Raw genomic sequence first — 23,653 nt, 5'->3', positions numbered from 1 at the left:
AACTGAATACTTGAACACAGGAGATGCACTAAGAAATGTAGGAGAAGTAATCACAGGAATGCAGTTTGATAGCTGAACTAGTAATTAGCTTGAAGCCTGGCACATGTAACATAGTCAGCTTGGGAGCTGAGCAGCACACTAATAGATAACACAGAAACTTTTACATGAGACACTGGAGTTCTGTGAGAAAGCAGAAGTAACATGCTGAGAATTAGCATGGGAGCTAACACAAGTGACACTGGAGAGGTCAGCATGAGGGGTGAAACAACACACTGGGGATATAACGTGGAGAACACTGGAGAGCAAAACAACAATCACTGGAATAGCGAAGTTGAATAGCAGTTTCCTGTTCCTGGAGTCAGATTTAAATACCCTTAGGTAGCTGGTCATTGGATTAGAGGATCAGCTGAGACTCACAGGACTACCATTGGGAGAGACTAGTCAGGTGATATGGACCAACAAGGCTGCACCCATGCCCGGCACCCTGGGAACCAGGACGCATGCACGGAAGCTCTAGCAGACCCCAGGGAGAATACTCAGTCACCACTCACCTCCACTCCCAGCGACTGAACACATAAGCCCAAGGATGCCAGCGCAGAGGTGAGTAGTGGCCGATCCCAGGCCAGATCCTGACAGTACCCCCCCCCCTTTCAGGTTGGACTCCGGACACCACAGAAGTGCACTAGAAAAACTTGAAAAATGTCTTAAATCTTGATTGAGCCTGTCAGATATCCTCCCAACTCCCGTATCCAAAAAAATTATTTTTGACCTCAGAGCAAGTGTACCACTCATCCTCACTGCAAATGGAACTTCTCTAAGCTAGGAAATTCAATGTAACACCAGTATGAGGATCTTCTGCTACAAACGAAGTACATAAAGACTTGGTACGAGGAACAGTAGATTTACCAATCTTTAGTTGATATCTTGTATGGCAAGATGGATTTTTCTTCTGGATACTCATAGCTCTCAAGGGTAATTCTTGGGGGAACACATGACTAGGAAGAATAGGGTCAAATATCAAATGGTCTTCAGGAAAAAGTGTATTGTCATGTACAGGATCAAATTCAGATTCAGAGTCCATATCCAAAAGAAGAACAGAAGAGTTAATATGACTTGAAAATCCAGAGGATTCCGGAGATGGGAAGAGGAAAGCATAACCAATTCTGATGGTATCAGGTTGTTGGTCCCTAATAGTTCTTCGAGTCTTTTTCCCCTTCCGGACAGATTGATCTTGCTCTGTATAATTATGAGAAGGAAGTAAAGTAGTGTACCTAAATTTAATATCTGTGGATGGTAAACTCGAGCTAGAGGCTTTAACAGCAAAGGTAGGCAGACCCTGGCAGGCATCACAATGGGTAGAACCCAATGACAGGGTCGAATTAGTGTTAAACAATCCATTGTTCTCAAGGGAGATAGGCTCGGGAAATGATTCCTCACTGGGCAAGGAGTACATTATTTCAAACAAACCATCCACATCAATCATCTTGCTCCCAAGACTCTCTGCCTTCTTCTATTCAGATTCATCACCATCACGACTCATGACAAGCTAGTTGGTTTCCTTGCTAATATTTTCCGTCACTTTGCCCCCAACGCACTCTATTAATTACTTGAGTTCTTTTTTCCCAAGAGTCCAGAGACCTCAATGATCACAAATGCCAGATCTTCCATGTAATTTTCTACTCCCTGGGCAGTCTGCTTGACATCAAAAACTTCAGGCCTAGATTTCAGAAAGTTTGTAGCTTGTGAAGCACATTTGAGTGTAGAAAAAGAAGAATTCCCAACTAGGATAGATAGGTCACTGGAAACTACCTCCTGAGGCATGTAACTCAAAACCCCCTCCTGGGGAATGGCACTTGAAACCCCCTCCTGTGGTATAACACCTGAAGACTTCTCCTGAAGTATAACACTTCAAACTCCTTTCTGGGGAGAGACACTTGAAAACTTCTCCTGTAGAATGGCACTTGGAACCCCCTCCTGGGGTAAGACACTTGGAACCCCCTCCTGGGGTATAACACCTGAAGATTTCACCTGAAGTATAACACTTGGAACCTCCTCCTGGGGTAAGACACTTGGAATCCCCTCCTGGGGTATAACACCTGAAGATTTCACCTGAAGTATAACACTTGGAACCTCCTCCTGGGGCATGACGCTTGAAACCCCATCTTGGGGTGTGAAACTTGAAACAGAGACCCCCTCCTGGGGCATGAAACTTGTAACCCCTTCCTGGGGTATTAAACTTGAAACAAAGGCCCCCTCCTGGGGCATGAAACTCTAAATAAAGGCCCCCTCCTGGGGTGTGAAACTCGAAATGAAGGCCCCCTCCTGGGGCATGAAACTCGAAATGGAAACCCCTCCTGGGGCATGAAACTCAAAACGGAGACCGCTCTCCTGGGGTGTGCAACTCGAGACCCCCTCCTGGGGTGCGAAACTTGAAACCCCTTCTTGGGGTACAGGACATAAAACCCCCACTTGGAATGAGAGACTTCAGACCCCCTCCTGGGGTGTGAAACTAGAAGAAACTTTATCCAGATTGCAACTGGCAGAGGCAATATCTGGGCTGTGACCAGTAGAAACGGAATCCGGGCTGTGACTGGTAGACACAGAATGAGAAGTGTCCCTGACTTTAGGAGGTTGAAATATCTTCCCAAAATGTCCTAGGCGAGGGTAGAAGCATCTTGTAACAGGGCCCCAATCGAAAACTTGAACTTTCTTTTGCTTAGTGGACATCACCTCCTTATCTGTAACTGAAGAAACGGAAACCACTGATGGCTGATGGGAAGAACCAAGAGCACAGACGTTGGGAGTCACAGACTTGCCACCACTTCTCAGTGGGTGCACAGTACAGTCTTTAAGAAAGTGATCCTCCTGCATCACTGTCATTCTGCCTCAGTATGCTTTGGGCATGGGAAGCTACGTTGTCTGACTTTATCTCATAAGAGAGGAGGCACAGGTGGCTCAGTTGAAACAGGGACGGCACTAGAAAGCTTTGGAAATATTTGAAAAAATGTAGGGAGGAGATCTTGAAGTTGCACTAGAAGTTGGTAGAAACTAGTAACCTGCATTGGGGTACAGAAATTGGAGGATTCAGAGGCCAAAGGAGTACTGAAATGTTGAGTTGTACAATCACAAAGGGATTCTGCGGTCAGAGTTAAAATTACTCGGGAATATGGCTCAGGCGGAAGGGGCACAGGAGGGTTTAAAGGCGGAACTTCAAGGGAAGCTGGATACAAAGGAACAACAACAGGATGAATGGATTTCAACTGAAAATAAATTTCTTGTAACTGTTGGCCCATGTGTTGCTGGGCTGCCTCTTGTGCGGTGACACGAAGGAGTAAATCTTGAAAACCTGCTTTACCCTGGAACCTGGCTGCTTGCATGTTGGCTGTTCAAACTGTCATGATCTGATGCAAGAGTTCCTCTGTGGAGGATGGTGAGCCAGGGGGATTTGGATGGCTAGGGAAGTGACTGTCCTAGTTCCCTCAATAAAGGTCAAACCCAGGTGTTTGCGAGACCTAGCCAGAGGTGCGGAGTCTAACCCACTTTGTGGTCTTCATCAGTTACCCCTCCAATTGGGATGTGTGTTTCGCCGCACAGAGTGAGCAGGTTGCAGCCCCCTGTCTAGGTACCTGGGAGAGATGAGGAAACTTAGGAATCATACTTGGACACAGGAGATGAACTGAATACTTGAACACAAGAGATGAACTGAATACTTGAACACAGGAGATGACCTGAACAGAGGAGATGAATTGAATACTTGAACACAGGAGATGAACTGAATACTTGAACACAGACGATGAACTGAATACTTGAACACAGAAAATGAACTGAACACTTGATCACAGGAGATGACCTGAACAGAGGAGATGAATTGAATACTTGAACACAGGCGTTGAACTGAATACTTGAGCACAGAAGATGAACTGAACACTTGAACACAGGAGATGCACTAAGGCAGTAGGAGAAGTAATTCTGGGAATGCAGGTTGACAGCTGAACTAGTAATTAGCTTGAAGCCTGGCACATGTAACATAGTCAGCTTGGAAGCTGAGCAGCACACTAATAGGTAACACAGAAACTTTTACATGAGACACTGGAGTTCTGTGAGAAAGCAGAAGTCACATGCTGAGAATTAGCATGGGAGTTAATACAAGTGACACTGGAGAGGTCAGCATGAAGGCTGAAACAACACACTGGGGATATAATGTGGAAAACACTGGAGAGCAAAGCAATCACTGGAATAGCAAAGTTGAATAGCAGTTTCCTGTTCCTGAAGTCAAACTTAAATACCCTTAGGTAGCTGGTCATTGGATCATAGGATCAGCTGAGACCCACAGGACTACCATTGGGAGAGACTAGTCAGGTGATATGGACCAACATGGCTGCACCCATATCCTGAAGTCCTAGCAGATCCCGGGGAGAATACTCAGTCACCACTCACCTCCACTCCCAGCGACTGAGGCCCTCATTCAGAGCCGTACGCTCTGAGCAGAGCGCACGCTCTGAATGAGGGCCGGGCTCCATTTTCATGGAGCGTCCTCCTGGACGCTCGTATAGCTGTGGGTCACCACCCACAGGCTATACGAGCGTGCTTTGTGATGGCAGCGATGGTCGAGACCATCGCGACCATCGAATTTGCGAGCCGGAGCCTGCGGTTGAGGTTTTCAACCGCAAGCTCCGGAGTGATTTTGGCTCTATCAGAGCCAAAATCACTCCCACTGACATCACTAGTGATGTCAGTGGGCCGGCTTCTGACGGGAGGCGTTCCCGTGGGAACGCCCCCGTCAGGGAGGCACGCCCCCGGCACGCCCACCAAAGGGGGCGTGCTGTCAATCAACATTGACAGCACGCCCCCTTTGATCAGACACAACGAGCGAAGGACTTTCCTTCGCTCGTCGCGCCTGGCGCATGCGCACGACGGAGCTCCCTCCGTCGTGCGCATGCTCAGTGCATAACATCGACCCACTTGCGAGCGGACAGCCGCTCGCGAGTGGGTCTGAATCAGGCCCTGAATGCCTAAACCCACGGACGCTGGCACAGAGGTGAGTAGCAGCAGATCCCAGGCCTTTTACTGTGTGGAATAATGTGTTATATGGGGCACTACTACTATGTGGCATAATCTGTAAAGGGTATTACTGTGTGGTATAATGTATAAGGGGCACTACTACTGCATGGCATAATGTGTATAAGAGGTACTGCTGTGTGGCATAACATGAATGGGCTCTGTGTGGGGGCAAATGTATGTGTTTTTTTACCTCTGGGGTGGCCTTTTAAGATCTTGCTATGTGGCCCACAAAGTTCTAGTTATGCTCTTGCATTCAAACACAGCAGACTGATTAATATATATGGTCACTTTGAAAAGGACTAACTCTGGATTTAATATGAACTTAAATGATTCAAAGTTTGCTCAGATTATGAGGTTAAAAGGACACTCTTGTAACTATCACACAGGTTTTTGGCAGACTGCCAATTTCCACTGGAACCAGCCCCGGAACCTTTGTAATTTAAGAGTGTCCCCATTTTTAGGGATTGTGTGACGACAGTGTGTGGCCATGACAAAGTTCAAACCTAGGCAAAGATCTAATCTTGGTCAAACTACACCACCATGCCAAATTTGGTTGAGCTACTGTAGGTCCAAAACTCTGGCCATGCATAAAGAACAAATAGACAGACAGACGCGTTTTCTCATTTATTATATAGATGAAGCAACTGCTTACAAGAACATAACACTTTCCAATTGGATGAAATATGCGAGGGTTCCGTGGAAAGGAAGGATCCCAAAACCAACAGATAAGCTTATATATATTTGGTACAAGCACACTTTTTAATTCTTTAAATATTTTTATAAACACTAACTGAGGATACTACACTATTAGGAGCATGTCTCTTCTCTACCCTTTATATTCCCTTGACCAATCCAACTAATTGGTATACTGGAGGACAAGCTGCCGCTCACAACTCTATTTAGGAAGTGTACTTGAATTTTATACAAGACTATTTTGGATTATGGCCCTGATTCAGAGCCGCTCGCACAAAGTGAGTGCTCGCTCTGAATCAGGGCGGACTCTTTTTAAAAAAAAAACAGCCTCCTGGCCGTTCGCTAAGCTGTGGGTGACCACCCACAGCTTTTGCGAGCGGCCAGGTGATGGTCGCGACCATCGCCACCATCGGGCTTGTGAAGAGACCCTTGTGGTAGGGTCTCTTCTGCCGCAAGCCCCAGTGAGCTTCTGGCTCTAATAGAGCTGGAAGCTCACTACTGACATCACTGGTGATGTCAGTAGGTCCGCCCACAAATGGCAAGTGTTCCTTCAGGAACGCCTCTGTTTGTCCAGCCACCCCCCCTCCCCGCCTACAAAACGGGGCGAGCTGTCGATCAACATCGACAGCCGCCCCGTTTTAGAGAGCCCCGGAGCAAGTGAATTTCTCACTCGCTCCGGGGCTTGCGCACACGCAGTAAGCAGGCGGCGCGTGCGCACTGCCCAGCCATCGACCCGCTTGTGAGCGCATATCACTTGCGAGCGGGTCTGAATCAGGCTCTATGTTTCATATGTACTATATTATTGCATGTCAGTATATTTTTTTAAATTGTTAATTCAAGAATCACCATAACCCTTCCAGACAATATATTGGCAATTTTATGCCAACAAGGGTTTGTGCCATACAATTCTACAGGATTACTGAGGGAAAGTGCGCTGTGCATAATAAATACTTATACTAATTCCTCAAGATCACATGGTTATTTTAAATGGATTCATCTGTTCTAATAGATACTGAAAATGTTACATATTATCTATTAATTTTATTAACAGTCCTTTTATGTAATGGAACTTGCTTTTTAGGTTAGTATCCCCAGTTTTAGCCCAGGCGCCAATATATTTCTAGGGTGCTACATCAAGTAAATTACATATTTCAGAAAGATTGCTGAATTGTTCCAAAAGATGTGTGTATAATACACCAGACTTTCTATGAGAATGTAAACATTTCCCATATTATGCAAACTGTGAAAAGAGGTTTCTGAATGAGAGAATCTTGAATATATTTCTTAAACTAAATATGCGCAATGAGCCATTCACACACATTTTGGGATAAATATTCGTGTTAAGTGCATGTGTGAATGGACACTAATTGGTCAATCTAATTTGGTGCGAATACATACAAATACCAGCAACGGCACGGCAATTCGCCCCTCTCACGGCCTGATCTCATCCCGGACTTGCACATTTCTGCTCACAGTCCTATAGGCTGCAAACAGAAATGTGTGAATCTGGAGGTACCCCAAGTACTGCATACAGCCAGTTCTATAGTACTGCATACAGCCAGTTACAGTATATAGTACTGCATACAGCCAGTTCTATAGTACTGCATACAGCCAGTTCTATAGTACTGCATACAACCAGTTCTATAGTACTGCATACAGCCAGTTATATAGTACTGCATACAGCCAGTTACAGTATATAGTAAAGCATACAGCCAGTTCTATAGTACTGCATACAGCCAGTTCTATAGTACTGCATACAGCCAGTTATATAGTACTGCATACAGCCAGTTCTATAGTACTGCATACAGCCAGTTATATAGTACTGCATACAGCTAGTTATATCCTACTGCATACAGCCAGTTCTATAGTACTGCATACAGCCAGTTATATAGTACTGCATACAGCCAGTTCTATAGTACTGCATACAGCCAGTTATATCCTACTGCATACAGCCAGTTACAGTATATAGTACTGCATACAGCCAGTTCTATAGTACTGCATACAGCCTGTTATATAGTAGTGCATACAGCCAGTTATATCCTACTGCATACAGCCAGTTATATCGTACTGCATACAGCCAGTTATATAGTACTGTATACAGCCAGTTATATAGTACTGCATACAGCCAGTTATATAGTACTGCATACAGCCAGTTATATCGTACTGCATACAGCCTGTTATATAGTACTGCATACAGTCAGTTATATAGTACTGCATACAGCCAGTTATATAGTACTGCATACAGCCAGTTATATCGTACTGTATACAGCCAGTTATATCGTACTGCATACAGCCAGTTATATAGTACTGCATACAGCCAGTTATATCGTACTGCATACAGCCAGTTATATAGTACTGCATACAGCCAGTTATATAGTACTGCATACAGCCAGTTATATAGTACTGTATACAGCCAGTTATATAGTACTGCATACAGCCAGTTATATAGTACTGCATACAGCCAGTTATATAGTACTGCATACAGCCAGTTATATAGTAGTGCATACAGCCAGTTCTATAGTACTGCATACAGCCAGTTCTATAGTAGTGCATGCAGCCGCACTTACATGAGGGTGTAAGTAACTCACACTTAATTGCTTGACCCCTAAGCTGGTAGACATCATGACTGGACATTTGCTGTAAAACCAGTGTTTTCCCCATGTCACAGCTTCTTTACAAAGGTAAATCCTTAATGTTCTGATACATTATATCAAATACCAGGTGCCATGCTTTAATACGTATGTTCTGATATTTGGTCCTACATCCACTTTATAAACGAGTACTCTTTTCCTCCTTTTCTGTATATAATTGGGGCTGTTCATTTGTCAAGTGTTCCTTCAGCAAGATATCAGAACTGAAAGAGAATATTCAGCTACAATGGTGACTTCAGTGCAATACGTACAATATTTAACATCTCATGCTTCCTTTTCCATTTCAAGATAGGCGGAACTTTGCCATAAAAGAAAATAAAGCCAGAGATTTAACAGACATCACCAGAACAGAAGTGTTGCTGCCATCACAATGTCTCCTGCAAACACACGGCTTGGCTGGAATCGGAGGGCTACTCGGAATATGAGAATGAATGGATTCACTCCTAAGTTTTTCTTTATCACAAGATACTCCTATTATGATCTCTAAATCAAAACAAGTTAAATACAAAATGAGGTGACAACCGAAGCCACCAAAACATGTAACCTTTACAACTCAAATGGGAGGATTTTCCAACTGACTAAACAAACAGAGATGGATGCCAATGCGATTTGTACGCAGATCGAGCTATTGTTTGTCTTGCGCATGTGTGTAAGCCACAGGGCGTGCTGCTGCAATTGCCTTGCGATTCCTCACTCACAGAGGATCCATTTGCAAAGTGAGTGACAGTTAGTCAGTGTTTGGGGGAGGTAAAGTGGGGTGGTCAGAATAACGCAGGCGTCTGACCGTTTAAACACCGTTACATGGGCGTGCATAAATTAGCCATTGCGATTACATGCGCAGCGTGAGAGCCATCTGCTTGTCAGGAGAGCTGCCAAGTCTGCGGCTGGCCAGGCCTGCTGCAAGGGTAAGATGGCCAATCGATGTGCATTGATGTTACCGATATTTACGCACGTAAGCAAATACACATGCATATGTAAAAGCAGCGGTGGGCGTCCTTATGCTCTGGTAAGCTTTGGAACTATTAGCATAATTTCGCAGCTGCGATCGCATTAGTGTCCATCATTGAATCGGGCCCACAGTCCACACTAACCGCACTGTGCAAGGTGTGGATGCATCAAGCAGTGAAAAGAGTGGAAAAGTTGCCCATAGCAACCAATCAGATTTTACCTATCATTTTAATGAATGTACTTGATAAATGCTACCTCAAAGCTGACTTGTTGCTATGGGCAACTTCTCCACAGGTCTACTCTTGTCACTGCTTGATACATAAACCTCTAAATCCTTATGTACAGTCAGGGCTAGATTAACAAAGGGGCAGTGGGACTCCAAATTAAAAAAGGCCCGTAATGACAGCATGATGATGCCCAGGCACCAACTGGCCACATGTTTGGCCATAAAGCATAAGTATTACAATTGTATTTCTATTTCCCCCACAATAGCATGCAATTATTCTGCTTTTATGTAGGGAGAGATTGGGGATGATAATGTAGGAGGTGTACACGCCTATATGGCACTGGCTACACCCATACAGCACTGGTCACACCTCCTCCACCTCGCACAAAAGACCCTTGATCATTTTCTGCCCCAGGTCCATGTTGCCCTTAATCCGGCTCTGTGTACAGTATGCATGGGCTATTTATGTATTCCATCTGAGAAGGCATACACTGTTACCTGTATTGACATGGTTCAATATATTCTAGAAGTAGAGTTACCTTGGAATTCCATTGGCTTCATGCGTATGGTCCTGAAGGTCCATGTTTCGAGTCTCTGGTAAAAAGAAACAAAGGATACCACCAATGATGGGAAAACTGCCATAAATGGCCAATGATATAGCAGGGTGATACTTGTCCAAGAGACTAATGAGCGGTGCACCTATCCCAGCAATACGGGCGGTCATAGAGCAGAGTCCTACTCCATTCTGCCTGCAAGTGAGAAAAAACTCCACCATCATTTACATGACAGCCAATAAAAATGGGCCAAACTTTACAATTTCAGTTATTTAACAGGTAAGAAAGTTAATGGAAATACACTATGTAGACAAAAGTTATTGGACACTGACAGCAAATTGATCAACAAGATTTTATTGATGTCAGTACTTTGTAGGTCCACAACGTGCAGTGATTACTGCAGTCACCCTTCTTGGCAAATTGTCACAAGTTCATGGACAACAGCAGGTGGTATGTTTTGCCATTCCGCCTTAAGTACAGTGACAAACAGTACACTGAAGAAGGTCGAGTCGGCCTAGAACGCATCTATCGCTCCAATTCGTCCCAGAGGATCTCAGTGGGGTTAAGATCTAGACTCTGAGCTGGCCAGTCCATCCAGGTCACCGAATTTTCTCTATACCAGTCCAGCGTCGCCCTGGAAACATGACAGGTGGCATTGTCGCCCTGATAAAAACATTTGTTGTTTCCATAGAACTGCAAGTACATGGGCCTCCCTACCAAGTGTTCTTGCCGAAACCGCCACATTAGTGGCCATTTGGAACTTGAGTACAAAGGTATGCATGGTATGCATTTCACTTGCTCGGATGTGTCCAATCACTTTTGGCTTGATAGTGTAGTTTTGTATTGAGTCATGTGTTACTATTATTGGTTTGAAAAAAATGCTAAATATTGTCCCAACACTCAAGATGACTAAGATGCTGGTAAGCACCTCACTGTGGGCCTGATTCAGAGGTGCAGCTGCAACTGTGATTTTTGCTGCAGTGCGACTGCGTCTTTATGCTAATGCTACAGCCGATGTTATTCGTACAAACAGTCACACATCGGTCACACTATCAGAGACTGCGCCAGCCCTAAGGAGGCACAGGATCTCCATTTGAACATGACCGCCAGTTATAGGGCAACTTTCGGCGGTAAACATCGGGACACATGCGCAGGCCGACTCAGATGCATGCGCAGACTGAAAACACTGCTTGCGTACGGCATTGACCTAGTGTGCACCTCTGAATCAGACCCTATATGAAGTTTGATGGCACGTCTGTGCAACCAAGTCGATATTGTGGGCAAAGGGCTTAGGAGCACCTTATGGGACTTTCATCGTATTGGCCGTCGCATTGCAAGGTGCATATTGCACCGTGTATGGGGGCCTTTAGAAGAAGCCATGTTATAGAAAACTCACCTGATGACTGTAGGAAATAGCTCTGCAGCGTAAATATAACAGACTGAATAAGAAGCCGCAGTTGCAAATTTTCCAGTTACCGCAAGTACTGTGATTACAAGAGATAACTCTATAAAAAAAAATGACAAATGAAATTTTATATATAACATAATATTTTAGTGATTATATATTATAGAGTTGCAATTCATGGCTATAAAATTACGTATGATCCTCATAGTTGAATAGATATTGTACATATTTTCCAACTCCAAAAATCCCTGTTATACTTTTATTCAGTAACAGTTAGCGCTAAGGCTGAGAATTTAGGGCCTGACTCAGCAGTGTATGCTAGTGCACGGCTGATTGCAGATTCCCAAATGTGCAGTACCCATTCTGGGCATGTGCAGAACGGTTCTGCGATCCCGCATGCAGTCTGATGTCGTTTCTGGGCTGGGAGGGGGCGGCGCCGGCATCCATTTCCAGAACGGAGGCGTGTCCCAGTTGCTGAGGGGGAGTGAAGAGGCCAGGATCTCGCTTGGCTGACAGAAATTTCCTGGCCTCTTTCATGCAACTGCAGCGGCCGGCTTGCATGACCCCAAAGTTCCCATGTTTTACACTTTATATTATTGACACTTTAAGTCTCCAGGTCAAACCTGCCCACAGCGGTGGCTTTCTTAGTAAACCTAGTCCGCGGTAATTGTAGTTATGTCAAATTTAAAATATGGATATACTGAAATAAAAACGACAAGAAGTTCGGATGCATAAATGGACAGACCGAAAACGGAAATATACTTTCTATTTTGTGCAGACATTGCAGCTGGCCTACACCAATTCATCTGCTGTCATATTCATTTTTAAAAACTTTTTTTTTATTATCATATTTAGTAGATTGGTTTCTATTATATATGACAAGTTCGAATAAACCAGTCCATTCCTGACTTTTGGTTATGCCCTTTATGTGATAGATTTTCAAATGAATACATTACTCACTGGGTGAAATTTAGTATAAGAATCTGAATACTTTCATGTACAGTATGTTGGGCATATTTAACACTTTCAGGCCTATTTATCAATTATCAAACAAGTGTTTTCAGGGGATAACCGTAAATGATAAGTATCTTCGAATGTATGTAGCCGGGTACCACAGCAAATATTTAAGATATCCAGCTCCCTAAGAAGTCGTGTAGGCCAGGGATCGGGAATGCAATTCCTTCACTACTTACGCATGGCAGGGATGGGTGCCTTTCGAAGCCCCTGTCCCTGCAAATGTATTTTAATACATTCGGGTGAATCATAATTTCTTAATGCCGCAAACAGCGCACAATAACAAATTTTAATTATCGTGTCTAAAACGCAAATATATATATATGTCTTCTTAAGTGAACCTACTGTATCCTTCTGGCTTATTAGGGGGAATTAAACTGACAGGCAGGGCAGGTGCTAGGGTGTTCAGCAGCCCCCTGCAGACTACTGCATAATATTGCGCCCTCCTACAACGATGTCCTCTTGACATGTCTCTTTACAATGTTTCATATTTACCCCTTATTCACGTTACACCAAACTATAGTTGCCCTTATTCACGTTACGCCACACAGTAGAGCCCCTTGTACATGTTACACGACACAGTAGAGCCCATTATACATATTACGCCACACAGTAGAGCCCCTTATACATGTTACACCACACAGTAGAGCCCCTTATACACATTACGCAACACAGTAGAGCCTCTTATACACTATGCCACACAGTAGAGCCCCTTATACATGTTATGCAACACATGTTACGCAACACAGTAGAGCCCATTATACATATTACACTACACATTGAAGCCCCTAATACACATTACACAACACAGTAGAGCCCCTTATACACTTTACGCAACACAGTAGAGCCCCTTTTACACACTATGCTACACAGTAGAGCCCCTTATACACATTATGCCATACAGTAGAGCCCCTTATACACATTACACCACAAAGTAGAGCCCCTTATACACATTATGCCACACAGTAGAGCCTTTTATACACATTACGCCACACAGTAGAGTCCCTTTTACATAATATGCCACACAGTAGTACCCCTTAAACACATTGTGCCACAGAGTCCCTTTTCACATTATGCCATACAGTAGTACCCCTTATACACCACACACTATAGCCCCTTATTCACATTATACCACACAGTAGTACCCCTTAAACACACTATGCCACATAAAGCCAATTTTCACATTATGCCATACAGTAGAGCCCCTTATACACATTACACCACACAGTAGAGCCCCTTATACACATTACGCCACACAGTAGAGCCCCTTATACACATTACGCCACACAGTAGAGTCCCTTATTCACCTTATGCCACACAGTAGGACCCCTTAAACATATTTTGCCATAGAGCCCCTTTTCACATTATGCCATACAGTAGTACCCCTTATACACCACACACTATAGCCCCTTATTCACATTATGCCACACAGTTGTACACCTTATATACCACACACTATAGCCCCTAATTCACATTATGCCACACAGTAGTACCCCTTATACAATTTATGCCACACAGTAAAGACCCCTCTTACCTTTCTGTTACTAAAGAGTGGACTCAAAACAGAGAAAAGAGAAAGAGGGGAATTATCTCATCGGTGCACTAGCTGCCAAGGTTCAGTCAATTTTCCACTATGAACATCACCACAATTCAACAAACATAATAACAAGAAGCAGAAGATAGAAAAAGACACTACCAACGGCACTTAAGGTAAATACACACATATAGTACTGATACGTCCCTTAATATTGATGTACATGAAGAGACATCCTGATGTTCGATAGATCGGATGTATCACTTTTTCAGGAGGTCCTTAAGAGATGATTACTCAACCAATATGAAAAATAAAAAGATATAAAACACACATGTGTAGAATCTTCATATAATAATTCTTAAATCAATCCTTAATTGGTCAGTTGGTTAATAACAAAGGAAGAGAACTCTTCAATCGCGTACCCAACTCACAATAGTGGAGGAGTAATCCAATATATAAAGGTATCTTTAACAGTCTGATTTAAAAGATGGAAATATGGCAGACTTTTTCTTATAAATAGAGTCAATAGTAGGCGTACCCCAAACTCACAGCATGTGGAAACTCAAACTGAGGTAGTATCCAAGCGGATAGTTCCACAACCGCCTTGAGGGCAGGTATACCTTGGCTTGATGCTTGATTTTTTTATATTGTAAAAATGAAGGAAGAGAGGAAGAATTGGAAAAACAATTGCACAGGAGTAAAAGTAGGTCAGAAAATGAAGTCTACTCAGGTAGGGTCTCTACTTCAAGAAAAAGATGGGGGTGCTCCCTAGCCTCTCTTGCTGCATAATATTTTACATATTGGTTGAGTAATCATCAAAAAGTGATACATCCGACCTATCCAACATCAGGACGTCTCTTCATGTACATCAATATTAAGGGACGTATCAGTACTATATGTGTGTACTTACCTTAAGCGCCGCTGGTGGTGTCTTTTCCTATCTTCTGCTTCTTGTGAAAGAGTGGACTCGGCCCATAAGTCACTTTTACTTGTGCCATGGGCAATCTGCCCGCCTAACATGCTCCACAGGACTGAGGCCTGATTGCACCCACTGGCCTAATGACTGACAACTGGTGGTCTAGGAAGGGGGGAGTTGTAAATTACCGATGAGCAAGGCCGCCTACTGATTAGCTGGAAGAGGCTGCAGTGGGAGATTTGTTTAGCTCTTTGCTTCTCACCACCTGTAGCAATGTCTGGTCCTCATCTTCTTTCTTCTGCCGCTGGCCCATCTTGGCCAGCAGTGCCATCTTCTGGCCTCTTCCGTGGCCACTGGAGCTCTTCACACGACGTCCTCTTCTATTGACTGCCGCCGCCATACTGAAGGCTCCGCTCAGCAGCGTCTGATGAGTAGGCGGAGCTATGATGCGGTGAGCGTTGATTAGCACGCCATAGCTGCTTCTTTGGCTGTCTGTAGCCAAGTTCAAATAGCCCCTGCTGCCTACTGGCCAACAGTCTGCAAACCGTGATTGGCTCGCAGTCGGCACCAAATTTAAAGAAGCCCAGTGCTTCTTAAAATAGTGATCAAGGCAGCGGCTGGCTTCAGGCCAAGAAGCGCCTCTCGTGCCTGGTGCCCCCCTGCAATGCTGAGCCCGTTTTCCGCTTTGCACTGGCCCTGCTGACAGGCATCTCTGGATATTGAATAGGGCTGCAAAATCTAATATCAAAAATGGATGATGGGTAAGAGGATGGTTTGCCTAAAAATAAAATCGAACTGATGTAATTAATATGGGACCAAGTAGCTTTAGATGATTGGTATGGTACAGTATGTTATACTATGAAATGGAAGTGAAGATGTTTAGATTTTTTAAATGTTCACTACATCTCTTTGGGATCTATGGCAGAACATGCTCCATCTGCAGGCTTCTTAAGGACCAGGCCATGTACATTTGGAGGTTCCAATCAGCAGATGAGAAATACAGGATCTGCAACGTCGATCAGGTGAGTTTCCAGCAGTGGAGTGTTCTTTCAGACCTGGATTAAGCAAATCTAAAGAGATGTGCTGCTTTAGAATCAGAGGGAGCTATGGTGGGCCACTCTGACTCACCACAAGTGGTTTGAATGTGCACAGCATTGCAACAATATCTTCGTGTCATCACCGCATCTCTCACAGGAACCATTTTAGTTTGGGTAGTGAAGTAGCTGTCCCATCCAGGTTTGCAGCCTGACTAGTGTGTATTTCATTTAATGAATTAGCGCCAGGTTTCAAGTATTTGGAGGTCACACTGTGATGCTCATCTGCCTTTATCCTATCTAAGAGTACTACTTCTGGTATATTTTGTTTTGTATTTCTTCTACTTTTTATATTAGCATCTGGTCAGGTAGTATTGTTTTATTTGTTTATCCACATACTTTTGGTCATATAGTGTCTGTATGATATAAAGAATATGTTTGTGGAGGTGAGTGTAGTACAGTGTAAGGGTTAGAGCATTCTGAGATTTAAATTTGCGTTTTCATCTTAAAAATGGTACATGGTACGGCATGGGTTTATCTAAAAAATAGGACTAAGAGCGCCAGTGCCATGGATGCCCATTATTATCATGGATGTGATGCCCACAATGTAGGGAATTAGCCATATCCCGTCTAAAGAGACCATTAAGGTGCACAAAAGTTGGGAGCAATTTGGTTAATGGGCCAAAAAGCCCTACTTTGGGCAGTTTTCTGCTTGCAGCTCAAGAGGTTGCAAGCAGAAATCCACCCAAAGTAATGGTCGCCCGCAGCACTTGGGCACAGTGGCACAAACAATTGAATAGCTCCCGCCACTTTAGACAGGAGCTCTGGCATCCAAAAACCATTTAATTCCTCCCTAAGAATACAAAGATTATCACTTGTGGGATCCAAAGTAAAGATTCCACTATTTATCATTGCTTACCTTTTGGTATTGCAGTAATAATAAGGCAGACAATTCCTCCTAAAAAAAGACATATTGCTTGACTCAGCCTCCTTCCAAAATACTGTACTATGAACATGGATCCAAGACGAGCTGGAATTTCCACAGCTCCAAATACTAGTTGCGTAAGATATATGTCCAGCCCAAAGCTCCCAACATTCAAGCTTAGACCATAATAAACCAAGCTGTTCACAAACCTAGAAGCAGAAGTGGAAATACAAAGATTACCTTTTTATGATTGCAGGGATATGATTATACATTATTTGCCATCTGTAAGGTCCCCTAAAGAATCCAATGATCCAGCCCAGCTCTGCTGTATACGAGATACCTGCCCCACCCCTGTGACAGGGACGTGCAGTCAGGGTAGGCAGTCATACTCCTGAGATTTGATATAACAATGATTAGAATAATACAAAGAAGATGTTTATAACATAAACATCTTCTTTGTTTATTGTAATAATTTTTATAGTTAACACTCACCAACTTTGTGGAGCTCCATGGGACTGCAGGGAAACGAGAGATGAGGCGGCAACAGCTCAGCCTCACTTCTGTATAGTCAGACACTGCTTGCAGAGCTGGGGGCGGGGCCACGCCACAGGCAGTAAGGTGCACAGAAAAAGAGCCAATAGAGGCATGCCTCTGAGTATGGGGGCGTGCCTTGAGCACTGATGGACACCTTGGATGTGTCATGTGACCAGGAAGTGCACTGCAGTTTAGAGATCAGAGCTCAGTCAGCAGAAACGAGAAAAGACCCAGTGATGCAGGTTGGAGAAACAATGGACACTGAAGCTTAGGGGTAAATTTACTAAAGCGATAGTTTTTTTTTTTTAGAAGTGGAGATGTTGCCCATAGCAACCAATCAGATTCTACTTAACATTTACCTTGCACCTTCTAGAAGATAATAGCTAGAATCTGACTGGTTGCTATGGGCATCATCTCCATTTCTAAAACTCTCACTTTAGTAAATTTACTCCTTAGTGTAGTGAGGGGACAGTTACAGTGAGCCGGGGGTGAGACAGGCTCCCAGCACTAAGACCCATCTCCATGTGTGCTTCTTCAGCCATTGAATTCACTGCACATTACTGCCCTGTGAACTTCAGTTTATGCGAATGGAACTGTAGCAGGGGATTTGCATAAACAAAACTGCTGTCCATGTAAATGGGCCAGCAGCAGGGGTTAAAACAGAGCTAGTTTGTTGGAGGCTTTGGGGGAGCAGCCACTACAGGTAACAAAGGATTACAGTATGCTGCTCAAAACTAATTTTTGAGTGCAGGTTTTTTTCTTTTTAAGTTATAATCATTCACATATGATAACCCATCCATACACGATAAGGATCATTTACAAGCCGCAAAATAAGAGAACCCGGACTGCTTCTTTTTGCACAAGTGCGCATCATTGTCCATCAAGCTCATTTCAAGGTGAGTTTCTCTATTATATGGGGATTGGATTAGATGCATAAATGTTTACACCTGAAAATGCACGTTGCAGTGTAATCGTCACTTCAAAAAACAACCTACTTTGAATCTCTTCTGCATTAATATCAGCATTTAAATTCTTCTTTTGAAATACTGCTAGGTTGATCCTCATCTATGTCTAAAATGATTCATGACAGTGAGGAGAAATTGAGTCTTAGGGGTATATTTACTACAGTGTGGGTTTTAGAAGTGGAGATGTTGCCCATAGCAACCAATGTGATTCCAGCTGTTGTCTTCTAGAAGGTGTTAGATAAATGTTAAGTAGAATCTGATTGGTTGCTATGGGCAACATCTCCACTTCTAAAAACCCACACTTTAGTAAATATACCCCTTAATTACATCTGGATTTTTTTTTTGTGGGTGAGGCTTTATTATATTTTCTAGAGTGCGCCTAAAGTGAACTATTCTGCTATAGCGCAATCTAAAACTTGCAAAACTTACAGTTTCCCACTAAAAGAACAAGACCTATTTCACACCATCTCGAAGCAGATGGAGAATTCAGATTGTTTTGGGCTGAATGCACAACTAGGCACATCGACATCCATGCTCCTAATCTGTAAAAAAAAATTCTAATGTATTTATGAATGTAGTAAAAGACAGCATCCTGTGTAGCACCGCCATTTGTGCGTCATTCTTACCATATAAACAGAAATCTGGGAAATTGTCATTCCACTCTACAAAATTATCATTGATGTTAGAAGATCTACGCACGTGAAGGTCTCCTTCAGTGCCCAGATGCTGCAGCCTGATTTACAGACTGTGGTCGTTTGAGGGCAGAGCGGGGGTGGCCTCAGGCAGCGTCCCTGTGTTTTGACCATGCTGAAGACAGTGGCTACGTCCTTGTATGAGCTTCACTGGCTTCAGCTGCGTGAAACCACCGGCCATCCTCAGTAAACTGAAGGTTACTCAGATGACTGATGGTCACGCAGAGTGATTCATTGCTGCAGCCTCGGATGCAGCTGCGGATCACAGAAGCTGACAGGGGGCGTCTATTAACACAAGACACCTCCTGCAGCATTAGCAGGGGCAGACAGACCCGAATCCAGCAGGTAAACAGGACTTCTCCAGATCTCCCCCTCTCCCTCCTTCCTCCCTCTCCACCAGTGGTGTCACAAGGGGGGGTGGGTTGCACCCAGGTGTCACCCACCGAGGGGTGACACTAAAGTGCCGACTCCTCAGTGACAGGAGCCGGGTGCTGCACTGTAGCTTTATGTGCAGCACTCGGCTCCTGACACATTGAGGGAGCGGCACTGCACACAACCTGGTCCTTGGGGGCAGACCGCATCTCTGGACCTCTGGAGTGACTGAAACAGGGGTTCGGGGAGCGTGCACTACTGTTCTCTCCGGGTCTCACACTGGGTGTCGCCAGGGTGAGTAACGCCACTGGGTGGTGAAAGCTTTCTGTGCTGGCACTGGCAGAACAGCGAGAGTTGCTGGCAGGGAGGCTCTGTCTAGTACATGGCACCCAACACACTTGTGTAGTCTGTGTAACGGTGATGCCAGGGCGGGCATTAGCATATTATTGTACACTAGCTGCATCCAAAGACGCAGCTGCTATGCTGTGCAATAGCGTACATCTCTGAATCAGGCCCCAGAGCAGATTAGGACAGGGCAGAAATTTCTGCATAAGACCAAGAGGTGGAGAAGACTCATTAAATGGAGCATTCCCTGCCTTTTGAAAGTGCTCCTAATCCTTCTCCACCTGACACCTGGGTTCTCATCATCTCAGTGGTGCTGGAGTTTGGCTCTCAACTCCATACTTATTATAGGGTACACTTTGTATGCTATGTACATTTCTACTGTAGATGCACTTCAACTGTAAAAAGTAAAAAAAAGTAAAACACATACATGTAACACAAGTAAAGACCCTATGGCTCGCATTCTCATAATTTATTTATTAACATTTATTTCTATAGCACCTGCATATTCCATTGCACTTTAAAAATAGAAAATAAATCTGTAATAAAGCGAGACTGGGTAATAAAAAGGAAACTGAGAGGTAAGAGGGCCGACTCTCCCGCATCCCACCACATCCTAGCGAAGTAGGCAGGATGGGGAGTGTGCGGGGCCGAATTAAAGGGGGGGTGGGGGGGGGTATAGCGACAGGGGCGGTCATCCCGGGGCCCCCACACATAAGGAGCCCCCACACACACCAGGGGCTAAAGTGGGCCGGAACGGGAGACGGAACCAGTTTCGCCTCCTACTACGGCCCACCTAACCACGGCGCCGCAGGGAGGCTCCATTTGCTGGGCGCTCACTGAGATTTTGTTACCAGCGGGCACCCGGCTCACACTTGAGTTTCAGCTTCCGGCTCCCGCAGTGTGCACTGCACTATAGTAGAGACGCCATGATGTCTCTTCCACTGTTCCGAGGAGCGGCCAGCAGGACGGGAGCGGGTCTAAAGATAAGAATGGTGTTTTTTTTTCTCTTTTTTAAGTGGCTTCTCTACAGGGGACAGTACTATAGGGGGCAGTGCTACAGGGGGCACTACTACAGGGGGCAATACTACAGTGGCACTACTACTGGGGGTATTACTGCTGGGGCATCACTACAGGGGCATTACTATAGGGGGCACTACTACTGGGGGCACGACTAAGGGGTACCACTCCGCTCGCTAGGCTGCGTTCGCATATAGCCTGTCGATGTTTGCAATCTGTTTGCAATCTGCGCATGCGTATAAGACGCAGTGCACATGCGCAAACCAGTCCATGCGATCGCGAAGTGATCACACCCTGCACATAGACACCTCACTAGCATGAGTGACAGGACGAGCCATTTGTGGGTGGTGACAGGGATTGCTCGATGGAAACAGGGGTGTGGTGGTGCGAACGCAGGCGTGTCTGTGCGTCTTAACGCCGTTTCAGAGGCGTGCATAATTAAGACGCAGTGTCATAATACACGTCGCATGGCAGAATTACACACTGAAGCACATTGCAGTGCTTGCGGTAGGGTATGGTCAGCCACAAGTGCTGCGTATGGGTCCGATGTTACTCGATATAATTAATAGTTGAATACACTTCCTGGAGATGACGTGTATTACTAAGGGAAAGTGGGCATCTTAAGAAAGGCTGGTGGGCATCTAAATACACACCATGATTGCACGCCAAGACATAGTGGGCATGCTAATGCCTTGCCGTGTGATCGTGGGATTTGCATACTTTGGCAGCTGATGGCTGCATGTGAACGCATCTAGTGAGTGGGTCTCAATCGGGCCCTATGTGCGGTGTAATGTGGATAAGATTGCGCAACTGGTGAGTAACATTTCATGTGGATGCCTATATGTGTATTTATTCTCCTGTGGGTGTATATTGTGTTTTTTTTGTGTGTGTGTCTGTTTTTTTTTTTTTCATGTGGAGCCCATGGGACCCATTTCACAATGAGACATAACCCCTTTAGCACTCACTAAAGGGGTTATGTCATCCTTTCATTATTTAACAAACAGCGCTTATCGCTGTTTGTCAATGTACCGCTTATGAGTGATATGGTCCCTATTGCGCATACCTCCATTTCATCCATATTTAATAAGGCCCCCACAGACCTTATTCCGGCCCTGGGAGGGTACAGAGCTAAAATGACTTGTAATTTTAGCTCCGCCCAGTCCCCACGGACCCTTGATGCGTGCCATTTTGCTTGTGACAGGGGCGGGCCTAATGACCTGACAGTTTGGCCCCACCCCCTAAAGTAATCAGCTGCATATCCTCTCGACTTCTCCCGGAGAGGAGACCTTCAAAGTAGGCAAGTATAGGAAAATATTGATTATCATGATTATTATTTAGATCACTAAAGGTTATAAATGAGGTTAAACCAAGAAGTATTTATGGAGAGATAAATGTAAAAATAGGAATGAATAAAGTGGGTGGTCGTGCAGTGGTAATGGGCTATTCTTTCACTCATCCCACCCTGTGCCTTCTCATCCACTGAGCCACAAAAGTAGACACAGAATACTTTTATGGGGAGTTCACCTCGAGAGCATTTATCGGACAAGTAGACGCATTGGTGTACATAAAGAAGCAAGGGGGTCCATATATTTTGCAGTATATAATCTATATAGATAAATATATATCAGATTGTTTTTAAAAATGACAATGTCTAAGCCTTACTCTATAATGCATGTAATATACGAAAAAAAGACCATTTATTTCAGTGTTTTTTTTATTTTCTACTAACACTTCTATAGTTACGTAACTTACCATACAAAGCACATAATGAGCGTTTTTTTTCTCAGATTTGGGATCCTAAATAGATCTATCATGTTTCCAGATACAGTCAGTTTTTCTTCTTGTAACTTAGAAAATAAGAAGAGAATAAAACTATTTGGGAATCTACTGTAAAATTATTATCACTAATACCAAGAAATGTGTGGGTGTATACTACTTCATTCATCCATTTTTAAATACTGTTTATTCATGTCTCCTTTCCTCATCATAAATCTCATGCTCTTTTAGATTCTTTTTTTAAACTGTACTATTCACAGTGGAGGCAGCCATTTTGCATACTGACAGAGTGTATTTATGACAAAGCTTTATTGAAATCACAAATAGTTCTTACAGATTTATGGGCTGCATTTATTTGTATATAACATAATTCTCAAATATCCCCTTTGGAAATTGTGGCAATAATCAAAAGGGGTGTTGCCACATCCAGCTGGGGTCATGTCTGCTCAATTCGGGGATGTTTCATGTCCGTCTATAGATGACACAACACCTCTCCCCCCATGATAATAATCTCTGTGATGAAGTTGAGGCAACTGGAAGTAATGGAATAATGCTTTAGTTATCTCCCAACACTCAGGAGGCCAGAATTTAGCAAATTTAAAAAAAAAAACATGTCTTGGGGGAATGCCTCCCAGCATTAACACCCCTACAAATTGTCCTGATCATGGGATAGCAGCACAGTACCGTCTAATGGGTGGTCCAGTAGTCTTAGTAAATAAGTGAGTTTTAATGGAAGTGATTGAATTAATAGAGGCTGAGGGTGATAGTCTGATAGAGACAGAAAGAGCATTCCATTCCATAGATTAGGGGCAACACGGGAGAAGCCTTGGAGGCGGGGGGTGATAATTAGTGTGGAGAAAATACGACAGACTGAGTGGAGAGTGCAGTAGCGAATGTGGAGGGACATGAGATTGGTGATGTGGGTGGTAGAGGAGAGGGTAAGAACTTTGTAAATGAAGGTAAAAGATTAAATTGAATTCTGAACAAAATA

General features: G+C 44.0%; 1 protein-coding gene across 1 annotated transcript in view; it reads right to left on the bottom strand.

Moving 5' to 3' along the window:
- Positions 1 to 8,523: 8,523 nt before the first annotated feature.
- LOC148506666 (solute carrier family 22 member 13-like) overlaps positions 8,524 to 23,653 on the bottom strand; it is a 128,754-nt gene continuing 113,624 nt past the window's right edge. The window contains exons 6-10 of the mRNA XM_088446406.1: positions 22,639 to 22,733; positions 16,956 to 17,170; positions 11,530 to 11,638; positions 10,119 to 10,328; positions 8,524 to 8,608 (exon numbers count right to left, since the gene is read on the bottom strand). Coding sequence (XP_088302532.1) covers positions 8,524 to 8,608; positions 10,119 to 10,328; positions 11,530 to 11,638; positions 16,956 to 17,170; positions 22,639 to 22,733 — 714 coding nt within the window. The remainder of the gene's footprint in view (positions 8,609 to 10,118; positions 10,329 to 11,529; positions 11,639 to 16,955; positions 17,171 to 22,638; positions 22,734 to 23,653) is intronic.

This window comes from Taudactylus pleione, unplaced genomic scaffold, assembly GCF_031769625.1.
Source record: "Taudactylus pleione unplaced genomic scaffold, aTauple2 ptg000398l, whole genome shotgun sequence".
NCBI lineage: Eukaryota > Metazoa > Chordata > Amphibia > Anura > Myobatrachidae > Taudactylus > Taudactylus pleione.
The sequence above is the reverse complement of the archived record's forward strand: the minus strand, read 5'-3'. Positions and strand labels throughout refer to the sequence as shown.